We start from the raw sequence: 17019 nt of genomic DNA, 5'->3' as shown, positions 1-17019 counted from the left end.
AGTGGGGGGGCAAAACATAGAAATAAAACAATTACTTTTTATGTCACTTCATATGAGTAGTCTTTCCTGATCTGTTATCTCCTTCCATAGCCTTTCTTGATCTATTACTTTCATAGCATCTCTTAAATCCAACTTTATCTACTAGTTTAGTATTTCTCTTCTCTTCTAGACTGTAAACTCCATGAGGGCAGAGACCTTGACTGTCTTCTTTACCTTTCAGTGTCTAGCACAGTGCGTCAAACAGAATAATGCACTCATTTAATGTTTTCGGAATACATGAATTTGCAGAATAAGTATTGTACAGCATTTAACTTTCACAAATAAATTAAAACATATCATCTAAAATTAGTATGTAGAATTTATCAGAAAAATTACATTGAAATGGGAAAGTTAATTTTTATTTTCAGTGAACAATTTGATCATTACATTCACTGAACAAAAGTTCTTAACTGTTAGATCTTATTTGTTTCTAGATCTGGAACATATTTGATCAGTAAATAATAAAAATATCAATTTTGCTTTGTGACATTAATAATGTATTGCTATAATATCAGTTTAAATTTTATGTTTATATCAACTTATAATATAAGCTTAATATCAGTTTATATCATAGACATATAAAGTTTTAGGTGCTAGATTCTTACTGAAGTTTACAAAATGATAATAAGTCTGATTACCTCAAACAACCACCATCGAATATTTCTTATTTATAACATATAGTTTGCTTCACTATCTTGGAATCCAAAATAAATTTACATTTTTAAATAGTTATTAAATGACTGGACATACTATCACAACTCTCTTTTTCCTCTCCTGGGTCTTAGTCCCAGGAGACAGTCTTTTGGAAAGAAAATAATTAAAATCAATCCAACAAAAAACCCACTTTCTGCTTTAATCAGATGTCATAATAAAAACACACGCTATCAACCTTGTTGCAAAGTATAGATAGTAAGGATAGAGTTCAATTACCACTGGTGGTGTTTGGGCAAAGACAGAATAGAAAGAAATTGTGAGTAACGCTTGCCCTAGTTTACCTCTATGAGATCGGGGATAGTTCCCTTTCATGTCTGGGAGGTAACCATACCATGTCTCTCCATGTTCAAGTCCCATTGAATACTAGAAGTTGTCCATCATTAAGTACCAGCACTTATTCAGTTTTAGTCATTTTATGTTTCTCCCTAGCAATATTTATTGTCGTACCTAGCAGGGCCCTATCAGAAACCCTAACACAAATAAGTTTTTTGTTGGTACATCTCCCATAGTCTAAGCCATTCTGATTTGGTGAAGCTCACAAAGTTTGGGCTATTCATACTTATTCATTGTTATATACATTGATTGTCATACCTTATTAGAACGTCTAATTTTCCAAGTTACAAGTTAAGAGTTTCTAGGAGCAATAGAAACTCTACTAAGTTAAAGTTAATGTCACCTGCTTTGTCTATCACCTCTTGTGTAGCATAAGAAATATAGTTTATTCTGTGGCCAATGTCAAGTTATTCTCAGAAATGATCTAATACTATGAGTCTCATCTCTGAATAATAAGAAAAGAGATCACTGTGGATATTGAAAGATAGAAATGGAAATACTTCTGCTAGGGTAAGATCACAATGTTAATTCACAGGTAAAAGAAAAGGGAAATGTTACAAATACATCAGATTTCAAATTGATTTTTTTTTACTAAAAAATCCATAATTTCCATGTTTCATACGTCATCAAACCATTTTAATAAAGCTATGTCTCTGAGATTGGACAACAAAATAGTTTCCAGGCTCTACTAATCTCATTGCATCTATTGGGGTAAACCATTAAGAGCACAGAGATAACTGCATAATATAGTGTAAAGTCATTGTATGCCTGTCAGAGAGAATGGGTGATATAGTGTAACTGTCTAAGTTTACAGGTAAAAGAATGAGATTCAGATGGTTTGGATTTGCTCAAGTATGAACACAAAGTAAGTTGAAGATGCAGGGATAGTAAAGATACACAAACTACAAAGCTATTTGGACTTCATCATCATAACTCCGTTAAAGACATAGGCTATCGTGCCCCTCATAACAAAGAATTGTTACTTGCTAGAAATCTTCCAACATACCTAAGACACAGCCTTAGAGCAGGAGACAATAGAGATTAATTGTTCACAGAGCTGTTAGTGAATCCTAGGTGGATGACAATATCCACAAAAGGGTGGTAGCCTAAATTGCCACTACATGCAAAGGAGGTGGGGGGAAGAAAGATAGAAACCAGAAACAAAATCAAATCTTTGTTGTGACTCTCATTATTTTAATCATGGTCTCATTCATTCATTCCTGTATTTAATGAGTATCTACTATGGGCCACACGCTGTTCTAGGCACTGGAGACACCATGGTGAACAAAACCTAGTCCTTGCTCTCATGTAGCTGTCATTCTAATAAGGAAAAGAGACAGTAAACAATGGTATATATATGTGTGTGTACACATGTATGCATGTGTATATACTGTGTGTAAATATGTATATCTCAGTGTATGTAATGTATGAAGGTGATACTTAAAAATCTAAAGTTTAGATAGGTTAGTCATATAGATTAGTCAGAATAGACTATTTATTAAGAACTGTTTGAGGAGAAACCTATACAAAGTGAGAAAAAAGGCAAGTACTAACATCTTAAAGTGGAAACATTCTCACTGTGTTTAAGGAATTGCAAGTAAGTGAGTGGAAGGAGCTTTAAGGAATTTTCAGATCTTGAGAATATGTTGGAACAGGATCACAATAGTCCCTCAATATTATTAAAAATTCATGAAGATTCTGGAAGGAGAGAGTGAAAGAGATACTTCAGGGTTCACTAGACCCAGAGACCACTACAGACTGGACCCAGCTGGTATATTCCATGCAAAAAGAATATTTAACCTGAGAATTGTATCTTTCTTATTCAACCAAAAAATAAATTTTTTGCTTCTCTTACTTGAGTAGTTCAAACATTATATCCAGCATAAATCTAAATGCCTGGAGGTTACAGTTGAACCAAAACATATTTCATTGTATTTAACCTTTTTCTTAGGTGTTTCTCAAAGCATAGTTAACTCTATGTGCTTGACCTGAGGAAAAAATAGGACTATGGTATATTGATAGACGTTAAGGATTAATTTTGTTTGTTTGTTTTCTGCTACTATACTTACATCATTTTCTTGAAAGGGCATAATCCTCTTAACAGTAGCTCACAGTGTCTCCTTATATATAGGCTCATTTTACTTCAAAAACAAGACTAGAAAAGGATGAATTAGCTATTCTTCTCTACCTTTTTAAAAATATAGGTGGAACATGAATAAGACATATAGAATATTGTAAAATAACTATATTAGACAACTAAGAGTTAAAATAATCATAGATATATAGACTATATAAAAATTAGCTAATTTGTATCAATTCATTTTAAACTGCTGAAATCAGGATGTTAACATTTTTGTGACAACAAGCCTTCCCATCCAGAACACAACCTGTCTTTTCACTTACACAGGTTTTATTTCATTTCCTTCAGAATGTTTTTTATGGTTCTCTTTATAGAAGTCTTGTACCTTTCTTGCCAAATATGTTTTTCAAAATTACACATTTACTTTGTTGCTTGTGTGAATTGGGTCTTTCCATTTGAATTGCCAATCATTATTTTTATAAAAGAAAACTTTAAATTTTCATATGCATGTTTTCTTCAAAGCCAGTTTACATGACTCTTAAACATAACATAGTGTAAATTGTAGACAAATTATTAACTCTTGAGTTTAGGTAGGCAAATTGCATATTGTAAGTAAAAAAATGATACCTTTTTATTTTGTAATCCTTTCCAAATTTTTCCTATTTATTGCATTACCTAGAACTTCTGAGATAATGTTGAATGTTGTCACAGATTTTGAGCATCCATGTTTTATTCTAATCTTTAATGGCAAAAGTTTTCACATTTTATTATATAGTCTAATACTTCTTTTAATTTCGTACATTCATTGTTACATTTAGAAAATTTTCTCCTTTTTCTACTATTTCTGTGTTTCTAAAACTTAAATCAGGAATTTCTGCTTTATTTATCAAACATTTAATAAGCATCTACTGTAATCACATTTATCTTTCACCTTTGTGTTATTAATGCTACATTGAAGAAGAAAATTTATATCAAAATGATGTATGAGTTCAATATAATTCAATAAGACTACCAATCTTTTTTAAACTTCACAAACTGACATACCAAAAGTTCATGGAAAAGTAGATATTCAAGAATAACAAAGAAAATAATGAAATTGAACAATGACGAGATTTGCAATGTCTATATTAAAAGTGATTAAACAATATGGTATTTCAGAGAAATAATCATAGATAAGTGAATCAATACACAAAATACCAGTTCAGATCCATGTATGGATTTCTGAGAGAAAGTGGGGGTGGAGCATAACATAACATAGTATATATGGCATTTTAAATTGGTGGGGAATAAAACAGAGTTTACTATAAATGCTACTGGGAAAACAGATATCCATATATTGGAAAGTATAATTATCTACCCTACTTCACACCATACAAAAATAATTTCCAGATAAATGAAAAGTTTAAATATAACATAAAATTTGAAAGTATGGGAATTAAACATTAGATGGTGTTTTCAACCTTTTCAACTTTTGAAAACCTAGATTTGAAGAAACCTTTCCTAACCTAGACATAAAACACAGCTACCCTAGAGGAAAATACTGACAGATTTACATGTACTTTTAAAAAAGTTTTCAGAGAAAATTAACTAAAAGCAAAGTTTACAAATTAAAAAAAAAACTGGGAAAATAATTACAACATGCATAAAAAATGGTTAATACTGATAATATGTAGGAAACTTCTGTAAAACCATGAGAAAAGGACAATTGAAACTAGAAAAGTGTACATGAACAGAAAAATCAGAGCAAAAGAAATAGAAATAACAGTAAAAACTTCTGCTAAACCATACTAATAATGTAGAGAATAGGAAATCAAAATGTTATTAACATGTTTAATGTAATGACAAAAACACAAATAGATAACACTATTATTTTGGTGAGAATGTGGAGACCTATACTCCTTTATACCATTTTTGAGAGTATACTGAAAAAAAGTGTGGAGTAATTTACACATATTTATCCAATTTTTAAATCCTCACATATCGTAGCTAAGTAAGCCTGTGAAGAATTCATTCTGCCATGATAGCACAAATATAAAGAACACGTATTAGCACAAATATAAAGATATAGGTACTAAGATCTCCATTCCTGGATTATGGTTTTTAGCTGAAAAAATTAAAACAAACTTTCACTAGCATGTGCTGTATAACAAGCAACCACGAAATCTTAGTGGCTTACAAGATAATTTTTCCTTTCAGTTATATTGTATGTTGGTTGCTATGGGTCAGCTGTTGCAAATTGCTCAAATGGCTGGTCTTCTCATTCCCCAACCCAGGATTAGGGAAACCCCTAATTACCATGTGCTATTCTCATAGTTGAAGCCTGTCAAAAATTTTCAATCCATCCATCAGCTACCGTTGCAACTGTGAAATCTATTAAATAAATCTACATATGCTGACCTAGAACAGTATTCATGATACATGAGGGGAAAATAAGTTTCAGAGGAATATGTATAGAATTAGCTCAGTTTCTTAAAACACTCAAACACACAAAAAGCCAAGAATTTTGTAAAAACATGTACACCTACAAAATGAAAATATTTGCAGAAATACAACCTTACTTGTTAAGTGGTTACTCTTTGGTTTGGACAGAAGCAGTCAGGAAGACCAGCATTTTTATGAGTGATTCTTACTTGTCATTTTATGAGTGCTTTTTTCTTTATTTTTATGTGAAAAGAAAATCATTTTCAAAAAAGACAGTTTCCCAGTCTGAAACATATTTTTAAGGATTTTATATCAGCATATAGAGAGCACATATTTTACAGTTCATTTAAGAGCTGTGCCAAAGAACTTGGATATTTGTTCTTTCAGTAAACATTTCTACATCATGAAGGCCAATGCACTAGGAGTTAATGAACAGAGATGATAAACAAGGCCTGTCCACAAAGGACTGTAAGTGTTTGCACATTTTAGAAAACAAAGCATGCCAGAGAATTACCAAGTAGTAAAAGCCACTTGAAGTAGTATGTCCAATTAGAAAGATGTTTCTACTAACTTCAAACCAATCATGTGATTGCTCTAAAATTCTTATTGCTATAAAGTTTTTAAGTATTTTATACTGCATTCTTTATCACATCACTAGCACTTAAACACCTTTATGGATATGCCGTTCAAATGATGTGCTGTGAGGACTACAATCCATTACAGAACCCTGAGTGGAAGAATTGGGAACACTTCCTATAGAAAGAAGTGGCACATTGGTTTAACTTTGTTTAAATGAATAGATTTTCCGCAGGCAAATGTAAGAAGGAATAATATTTTAGCCTTGGAGAACAGCATGGAAAAAGTGGAAAACTATAAAAGGTATATATATTCAAAGAAAAAAGATAATTTATTTTTTTCTGGCAGAAGTTGAGTGTATGACAGTATAAGATGGCAGGAAGTTGTATTGGAAAATAAACCTATATCCTTACAGGAATGATTTTATATTCTATTTTAGGCAGTTGGTAATTTATCCTATAGGAAACAGGTCAAATTTTTATGCAATTAAGTGAAATAATCAAATTTGTATTTTAGAAAGGTAAGAGTAGTAGCACTAAGGAGGATGGAACAGAGAGTGAAAATGGAGTATAGGAAAGGAGTTAAGTAGCTATATCTAGTCTAGGAAAAAGATGATTATGAAGCACTGGGTATTGGGAAAAGAAGAAAAAGAAGGATAAGATGTTTAAGAAGTGGAATACATAGGTCTTGAGGAGTGCATATGTACGCATGGGAAGGAGGTGGAGGGGTTAGTTAAAGTTTTCATTAAACACTTTAAAATATTTCATGGAATTTCCAGTAGACAGAGAAAAAATTTACTCTAGAAATCAAGAGAGATGACAAAATTGGTGATGTAGATTTGAGAGCTGTCAACACAAATGATCATTGTTGCCGTAAAATTGAATTGGAATAACTATTCAGAGAGAGCATTGAACAAAGAGAAAATAGACTGTGAAATAGTTTAATATTATGCTACTTAAAGGTCAGATTGGGAAAAAAATAGAACCAGAACACAGGGTATGGAGCATACTATTCAAAGCAAATAGGCCTAGAATCAAGAGATTCAGGACTATGTAAGGGACAGCTGAGAATTTCAAAGTTGGTCAATACTTTCCATTACTGCTGAGAGATTACATATGTAGAAAAAAATGAAGAGATACTATTAGATTTAGGAGGTCATTTCTGGCATTGTGACAGCCATTTCAACACTGAAACAAGAGAACTTAGACTGAAATACTTTCAAAAGTGAATGGGGGAGAAAAAAATGAAGTAGTGAGCTTGGAAGACTTACGAGAAGTTGCAATATAATGATCTCACTTATATGTGGAATCTAAAATTGACAAACTCATAGAAACAGAGAGTAGAATAGTAATTATCAAAAGTGAGTCTGGCTGGGGCTTCCCTGGTAGCACAGTGGTTGAGAGTCTGCCTGCCGATGGAGGGGGCACGGGTTCATGCCCCGGTCTGGGAGGATCCCACATGCCGCGGAGCAGCTAGGCCCGTGAGCCATGGCCGCTGAGCCTGCGCATCCAGAGCCTGTGCTCTGCAACGGGAGAAGCCACAACAGTGAGAGGCCCGCATACCACACACACACACACACACACACAAAAGTTAGTCTGGAGGTGCTAGGTTAAAGGGAACAAATTTCCAGTTATAAGATGAATAACTTCTGAAGATATAATGTAGAGTATGGTGAATATAGTTAATAATGCTGTATCACATACTTGAAGGTTGCTAAGAGAGTAGATCTTAAACATTTCTCACTACACACACACATGCACAAGTGGTGATTATGCGAGGTGAATCATCATGTTGTTCACCTTAAACTTACACAATGTTATATGCCAACTATATCTCAATAAAGCTGTAAAAAAGAAACCAAATGTTAAATATTCAGAAATTTTGTGAGGCCTTGACAAAGCTTTGGTAGCCTAAAATCAGCAAGGTATTTTTACTATGGAAATTGGAAATTGAGAAAAATAAAAAAAGTGAACAGGAGAGAAGAAAATGCAGTAATGAACATGGAAGACTTACAAGAAGGGGGTAGTAAATGAAAAAGGGAAGGTTGGTAATTGATGTTGAAGGAAGAAAAATACCATTTGTTAATTTTTCCTTATTATAAAATAACAGTTTTATTGTTTAAAATATAGAAGTCAGACACAAACAAGAGAAAATTAAAAGTAACCAATAAATCACCACAAAGTTGTCTAGAATAGATTCATGCTAAAATATGAGCTAAAGGGAAAAAAAAAAAAAACTAGCTAAAAAACACTAACGTACTAGAGAGACACAGATTTCATGATAAAAAGATAAGACTTGAAGTTGGAAGACCTGAGCTCGAATCTTGACTATGTTATTTACTAGCTGAGTGATCTTGGACAAGTCAAACAAACTTTTGGGACCTCCATAAACTGATCTTTAAAGTGATTATATGTAAAGTTTTATGTGCATATGAAAATCTATGTTAAACTGTACATGACTTAAAAGTACAATGAATTATTGATGGATTGGAAAAAGATGACTTAGGCAGGATTTTAATGGAATGGGGCAAAAAAATGCATATCAAAAGTAATGCCACCAAGAAACTTTTGTGGTGCTCAAGAAGGAAGTCAAGACATATACAGTGTGGTCAGAAACTCTTTTGTTAATTAGAAGAGAAAAGGGTTAGAAAATTGAGGAAATATTATAACATGACTTTTGTGGGAATTTCTTAAAATTACCTCAGTGTAGCTCTTTTTGTAATCTGAATGGCTCAATTCATAGTTATAAGAACAGAAAAAGTAGTTTTAATATTGATGTTTCAATTATGAGTTTTATGCTATTATGAGTCCTAGTGTACTTAATAAATAGAAAGGAAAACACTATTTAAATTGCTAATCAATCCAAAGATTTGCTTTTTCCTCTTTGTAGAATTTTGTTAACACAATATTGAATAAATATAAGCTCTCACTAATTAAACTAACCTATTTACAGTCAGAGGACAACTTATCATGCTTCACACTTTCATAACTAGTTTTCGATTAATGTTTAAAATATGAGCTTGTGAACTTCAGGGTGTAAAAAACACTCTCATTTCGATGTCACATTAGAATGTCATAATATATATTTCAATGTGGTTATTATTGTGCAATTTTGAATTTAAAGTCTATTTGCAAGTTATTTTATTGCTATGATTTTACATGTGGCACGTGCACCTTTTAAAATGCAATTTCTCTCTTAGTGAAGACATGTGGCTCTAATCTTCAAGGACCAAGTGGAACCTTTACGTCTCCCAACTTTCCATTCCAGTATGACAGCAATGCACAATGTGTCTGGGTCATCACAGCGGTGAACACCAATAAGGTAACTGAAAACCATCTCTGGTGAAAAAGCATAACCATAAAGACAAAAACAAAGACATCATGAGGGAAGTGCAGTGAAGAAAATTCATACCTAACATATGATTTCTGAAATATTTCCTACTTATCCATTATATAAAACATAAACATACGAGAAATACGGAAAAAATGTTAAATATTGCAGTTCTATCCCAACTAACATATAAACGACAACACATTAAAATTATAAATTAGTGTTTTCTGAGACATGCTTTTGAAGGTTGTAAGTATATGTTTTTTATTTTTAAAGAGGCCATAAATAATGGCTTTTCACTTTATATCTTTCTGCTTGACATATCATTCAGGTATATCATGTTTTTATACATAGCTGCCTTTCCTTTCAGTGTTTCTCTATTGCCACAGATCACATAGCTTTTCTTTATTATAAGAAGTTATTAATGTTCTCTCCACTAATAGAGGATTCATATTATGGGTACTTCTAAAGGTTGAGTTGTCTTTCTATTTGACTAAAAATGAATAATACATCTAAATATGTATATGCCACAGTACTTCAAACAAAATTATAATGCTGAATGAACAAAAGAGCAGCTGAAAAATTAGCAAGTTTTCTGTTTCTGTTCTCTCTATCCTGCTTCTCCTTGTAAGAATGTATAGCGAGGACCTAAATAGGAAGAGTCAAAATTCCTCTCAGAATATATGATATCTTATCTGAGTTATATTAAGGAAAGGTTGGTGGTAGAGTCCATAAAACTGGGTCAGATTTGTAGTTCAAATACTGATTTAGAATTTACCAACTAACAACTTTGATCAGGCTATTTAACCTCTCTGAAATTCAGTTTCTTTATCTATAAAATGTGAGTAATAAGAGCATGTATTTCAAAGTTATGAGAAGTAAGTGAGGTAAAGCATACAGAGTACTTAGCAGAGTTAATAAATACTTAAAAAACATTAACTCGTTATTAGATACAAAGTATACTATTTTCCAGACTGTTTTGGGTTTTATGTTCATAAAACAATCATAAGAGTAGCAGGGTTGTTTTAAAAATCAACTCAGTGGTCAATTACACTTGCCTTATAGGAGAGCCCTGATTTACAACTCATAAGAACTAGGTCAGAAGCCTATGCTCCCCTAAACTAGCTGTATAAACCTTGGGAAAATTACTAAATCTAACTCTTCACCTTCACAAAGGAAATCATTTTACTTACCCAACCCGTGTTGTCAATTCAATTCAATTCAGCAAATGTTTATTTATCAAATACCTTCTCTGTGCAAATTATGGGTTGTTAAGGAAACAAATCATGAACTACTTGAGAAAAAATAAGCGCATATTTATTGAACATTTAGTAACATACCAGGTACCATTCACAGCACTTTCCATGAATTATTTAATTTTAAGACTTCCCTTAATAGATAAATAATTTTATGTCTGCATTTAATAAAGAAGATAAATAACGTGTCTGAGATCACATAGGTAGCAAAGGTCAATGCTGTGTACTTTATAAGATGTGTGTTATTTACAGTGACGTATCTCACACTAAGACATAAGTATCTTATACTAAGATAAACATGAAGCAAATTCATTGTAAAGTATGGGAGAAACACATTGTATTAATCTTGTATGGAGATAGAAATCTTTTTTATGTCATAGCAGTTACCTATAATTGTCAGCAAAATGTGGTAATTATCTCCTGCTCTATAAGATGTTTACTTTGCTAAGCTTAACTCATTTTCATTATTGAATTACCTGAAGTTTCACAGAGGCCATCACATTTCTCCTTGCTTTTCTTAACCAATCTACCAAACTTTCATCTATTCTTTCTCTCCATAAAAAAAATCGAATTTATTTTCTAAGGAAGACATAATTACTTTCTTTGCTATTTTTATCAAATAGCTGATTGAGGACATTAATTTTTGATCTGTTGGTTTATATCCATTTTAAGATACCCTGTAAAAATCCAAGTATTTTCAACCATCTCCCACAATTATATTTTACATTGTGGCCCAGTTACACACACACACGGACACACACATACATACATACATACAATGCTAAAAAATAATTTTCCCTTACTACATGAATGCAATTCTCTGTTTTTGATTCTAACTTGTAATCTATTTTTAAAATAGTGGTCATGCCTCACTAAATCAATTTTATGATGCACTACAGGTTATAACTATATATTTTGACAAATACTGTTGGAAGATTTGCTTACATAGATTACCATGTCAGAACTCTTTTGAGAAGACAGTTACTGGCATAAACCACAGGTGCAGAGCTCTCTTAGTTGGTATAAACCCAAATTAACCAAGATACTTAACCCCTCAATATCTATGAGTTTCTTCAAAAATCATTGCTTATGTTTTTCTTTATGTTTGATAACTTAAAAGCAATCATTGGGGAGGGTTCAAGATGGTGGTATTGGAAGATCCTGAACTCAACTCTTCCCACAGATACAACAAATATACAACTACATATGGGATAATTCCCTCTGAAAGGGGCCTGAAAACACAACAGAATCTCCACAACAAAGGGTGAAAGGACAGCCACAAAGGGTAAAGGGACAGTTAGGAGAAACAGAGATGCAGTCATGCCAAGGAAAAACGACACACCCCAGCCACAGCGATTCACAGTCTGGAAGGATCACAAGGTATGGATATTTTCCTTGAGAAACAAGAGATTTGAACTTCACGTCAGGCACCCCAACCCTTAGATCCTTCACAGGAAAGATGAGCCCCTAAAACACATGCTTTGAAAACCAATGGGTAATACATCCAGGAAAACTGTAGAACTACAGTGAATGGAAAACTCACTCTTAAAGGGGTCACATGCAGACTCAGTCAACCTGAAAACCAGCACAAAATCACCAGATTGAAAAGTGATTTCAATCACTTGAAAAGGTCAAAGGTAAAGGGGACTCCCTTACTGATCTTAAAGTGTCTGCTGGAGAGGCAGGAACCAGTTGAGATGCTCTCTGGGGACTAAGACACTGGTGGGAGCCATTTTTGAAATCTCAGGGTACGTTGCTAATACCATCTCTGGAGAGCACCATTTAGGAAATCTCCATCTAACCTGTTACTGCCAGTGGATGTGCCCCACAAAGAGCTCCACCTACTCCTGTGCCTTGGCCAAGCTACAGAACCAGCTGGGATGTGACTCTGCCCAGTGTTCAGCAGCTACCATGACCAGGTCCTGCAGCCAACCATAATAGAGGCCAGCCCTGCCCACCAGCACACTGAAGCAGCAGCAGCTGCAGCCCCTCCACAGCAGGGGAATGCATGCAGTCCACATAGGGGACACCTCTTGAGTGCCTGGCACTTCTGAGCCCTACAGAACATCTACATAAAGTCACTCCTCCAAGACTGGGAGAGGTAGCTGATTTACCTAATACATAGAGACAAATACAGAGAATTAAGCAAAATGAGGAGACAGAGGACTATGTTCCAAGTGAAAGAACAAGACAATGCCTCAGAAAACAAAATAAAGCAGAGTTAAACAATCTACTTTATAAAGAGTTTAAAGTAATAGTCATAAATATTCTCACTGAACACAGGAGAAGAATGGACAGACACAGTGAGAACTTCAACAAAGAGACAGAAAATATGAGGAAATACCAAACAGAAGTTATAACTGAACTGAAAAATACACTATAGGGGTTCAAAAACAAGTTGGATGAGGTAGAAGAATGAATAAGCAAGCTGGAAGACAAGTCAATGGAACTCACCCAGACAGAACAGCAAAATGAATAAAGAATTTAAAAAACTGAATACATCTTAAGAAACCTTTGGGACAAGATCAACAGGAATAACAACATTTGTGTTATAGTGGTCCCAGAAGGAAAAAAATGAGAAAAAATATTGAAGAAATAATGGCTGAAAATTTTCATAATCTGGAGAGGAAACAGACATCAAGGTCCAGAAAGCACAGAGAATTCTGAATTAGATGGACCCAAAGAGACACATAACAAGACACATTATAATTAAAAATGGTAAAAGTCAAGGACAAAGAGAGAATACTAAAAGCAGCAAGAGAAAAACAACCTGTTACATGTAAGGGAAACCCCATAAGGCTATCCGCAGTTTTTTGTTTTCTTTTGTTTTTTTCAGCAGAAATCTTACAGGCCAAAAGGAGTGGCATGACATATTTAAAGTGCTGAAAGGAAAAAACAACCAACCAAGAATTCTGCAATAACATACCCAGGAAGGTTACCATTCAGAATTGAAAGAGAGATTAAGAGTTTCCCAGGGAAGCATAAGCTAAAGAACTTCACCACCACTAAACTGTCCCTGAGAGAAATGTTAAAGGACCTTCTTTAGGCTGAAAATAAACATCAGTAATTAAATAATAAGAAAACAATGTAAAAATCCACTGGAAAAGGTAAATATATAACAAAGGTAGTATATCAATTACTTATAAAGCAAGCATGAGGATTAAAAGACAAAAGTAGGGGCTTCCCTGGTGGTGCAGTGGTTGAGAGTCCGCCTGCCGATGCAGGGCACATGGGTTCGTGCCCCGGTCCGGGAAGATCCCACATGCCGCGGAGCGGCTGGGCCCGTGAGCCATGGCCGCTGAGCCTGCGCGTCTGGAGCCTGTGCTCCACAACGGGAGAGGCCACAACAGTGAGAGGCCCACGTACCACAAAAAAAAAAAAAACAAAAAAAAACAAAAGTAGTAAAATTAACTAAAATTACAATAGTTAGTTAAGGGGTACATAAAAAGATGTAAAGTGTGTCATCAAAAGTGTAAAACACTTGGGGAAGTGAAAATATACAGCTTTGGAATGTGTTCAAATTTAAGTTCCTAACAACTTAAGACAAACTGCTATTTAATTAGAATGTAGTATGTGAGCCTCATGATAATCACAAGGAAAAAACATAAAGTAAGTACACAAAAAAATGAACAGAAATTTAAAAATAATGCTAAAGAAAACAACCAAAACCCAAGGAAAAGAGAGAGGAAGAAAAGAACAGAGAAAAACTACAGAAACCAGAAAACAATTACCAAAGTGGCAATAAGTACATACCTATCAATAATTACTTTAAATGTAAATGGATGAAATTTTCCAATGAAAAGACCTAGGGAGAATAAATGGATTTAAATAAAAAAAAAAACACCCATCTGTATGCTGCCTACAAGTGACTCACTTCAGGAGTAAGAACACACACAAACTAAAGGTGAAGGGTTGGAAAAAGATATTCCATGCAAATGGAAATGAAAAGAAAGCTGATATGATACTCATATCAGAAAAAGTAGACTTTAAAATAAAGACGATAATAAAAGACAAGGGCATTACATAATGATAACAGAGCCAGTCCACCAAGAAGATATAACATTTATAAATGTATATGTACCTAACATACACCAAGATATATAAAGCAAATATTAGCAGACTTAAAAGGAGAAATTGAAAGCAATACAGTAATAGTAAGGGACTTGAGCACCCCAGTTACATCAATGGATAGATCATCCTGGCAGACAATCAATAAGGAAACAATAGACCTAAACAACACCTTACACCAAATTAAGTCCGTAATAGGTATATAGAACAGTCCATCCAAAATCAGCAGAATACAAATTCTTGTCAAGTGCACATGGAACATTCTCCAGGATAGTTCACATGTTAAGGGCCCAAAACAAGTCACAATACATTCAAGATTTTTTTTGCCGTATGCGGGCCTCTCACTGTTGTGGCCTCTCCCGTTGTGGAGCACAGGCTTCGGATGCGCAGGCTCAAGCGGCCATGGCTCATGGGCCCAGCCGCTCCGCGGCATGTGGGATCTTACAGGACCGGGGCACGAACCCGCATCCCCTGAATCGGCAGGCGGACTCTCAACCACTGCGCCACCACGGAAGCCAGAGCCTGGTGTCTTCTAGAAACTAAAAAGATGACAGCGTTCCTGTGGCATAGTGGGTAAAGAGAAGAATGTAAGAAATGGAGGCTATAGAGCTGATTAAAGCTCGGATCATACAGGGCCCTCTGCGATCCATCCAAAAATGTAATGAGAAGCATGATATCTCTTACTTCATTTAGATATCTCTTAAGTGTCACTTTCTCTCCCCTGAATCACTGACCGCCTCCATCTCTATCTCCTTGCTTTATTTTTTTTATAGCATCTTGTAACACATCAGTATTTGAAGATCTCATATTGTATGGTATTATATGCTGCTTCTCTATCTTTTGTATACTTCCCCAAGAAGGGAGGAAAGTTTGTCTATATCCCCAGCACTAGAATAGCACCTGGTAAAGAGTAGGCTCTAAATACAAATTTATAGAATGAATTAAACAAATTAAAAGTTTTTAGGAAGAAGATTTATCTGATTTGTGTTTCAACATAACATCCAAAATTTTCAAAAGAGGCTTATTAATTGAAGTGCAGTTCACAAAACAGCAAATAGTATAAATATCTCTCCCTACTTTTTTCCCAACCACTCGTCCCGAAGAATATTCATTCATGGACCAGCAATCTTTCTTCCTGGATAACTGGCAAACAGTGAGTTCAGTGGCAAATAATTCCTCTTATACCCTAACTTCTTGGGCTTCTACCTAAATTGCTTACTCAAGAAGATAATTTTGGAAGTAAACAAGGTCTTCCATAAATATTAACTGTTAAAGATTCATTAACACTTGAAGAAATTACATAAGCAAAAATAAAGTTAACAACAAAGACCATGAATTGAGAAGCTAATATCTTGCATCCTTCCTCTTTGGTATCAAGGAAAAACAATAAAAATAAACTGAGAATGGGAATTAGAATCCACTGTATGGTTCATTTATATACAAAAATGTATAGTATCTCTCTACCATGTTGTATGTTTAGCCATTTTAAACTAATCTCATTTTTTAATAAAGCTTCAAGTCAAAGGTTCTCTGCATAAAAATAGTATAGATGAATAAATGGAGAGATAGGTATTCTGGATCAGACTGACGTCATTATTAATGAGTGACAAAACCCAGCAAAATAGTGCTTCTTACCAAATTCACTTTAATGAGACGTACTCATATTTGTTTAAAATTTGTTTCAATATGTACAACCTAACATGTACAAATTTGTAATGAATATCCTCCTAAAACCAGCAACAGTATCTGCAAGCATTTTCTTCAAAATTTGTAAGTTCAAGTTGATCATTTATATATATTATGAAATTTAAATTATAGCCTCCAGTAGCAAAACATGAATAAATGACAGAAAGAACCAATGGTTTTGTACAGTTTTGTTATAGATTTAATATTTGATGCATTTTTCATTTTGTGTAGTTTCTTCCCTTCAGTGAAACATTTGTAGTGCCATATTTAATGTCATTGTTACATACCAGCAACCCCCTAAAGGGGAAGAGCAGTGCACAAATACAAAAGGCATAGAAAAATAAACAAAGCTGAAAGCTTTTATCGTTCCATCAGTATCTTACTGTGTCTCCAGATTCCCCTCCTGTCTCTGAAATATGAGCCTTTGTAAGAATTGAAACTATTAACCTGATTCTGGCAGCAAAGTGGATGAACCTAGAGAATTCCCTAGGCTGGCACTCCTCATTTTTGAATGGT

At 34.0% G+C, this 17019-nt stretch overlaps 1 protein-coding gene across 2 annotated transcripts in view; it reads left to right on the top strand.

Annotated features, from left to right (window-relative positions):
- The window catches only part of CSMD3 (CUB and Sushi multiple domains 3), a 1079985-nt gene that overhangs the window by 478194 nt on the left and 584772 nt on the right, over window positions 1–17019 (top strand). For both annotated transcript variants that reach the window (XM_030875636.2, XM_030875634.2), the window contains one exon: window positions 9363–9484. In XM_030875636.2, coding sequence (XP_030731496.1) covers window positions 9363–9484 — 122 coding nt within the window. The remainder of the gene's footprint in view (window positions 1–9362; window positions 9485–17019) is intronic.

The sequence above is a fragment of the Globicephala melas genome, chromosome 17 (assembly GCF_963455315.2).
Source record: "Globicephala melas chromosome 17, mGloMel1.2, whole genome shotgun sequence".
Taxonomy (NCBI): Eukaryota; Metazoa; Chordata; class Mammalia; order Artiodactyla; family Delphinidae; genus Globicephala; species Globicephala melas.
The sequence above is the reverse complement of the archived record's forward strand: the minus strand, read 5'-3'. Positions and strand labels throughout refer to the sequence as shown.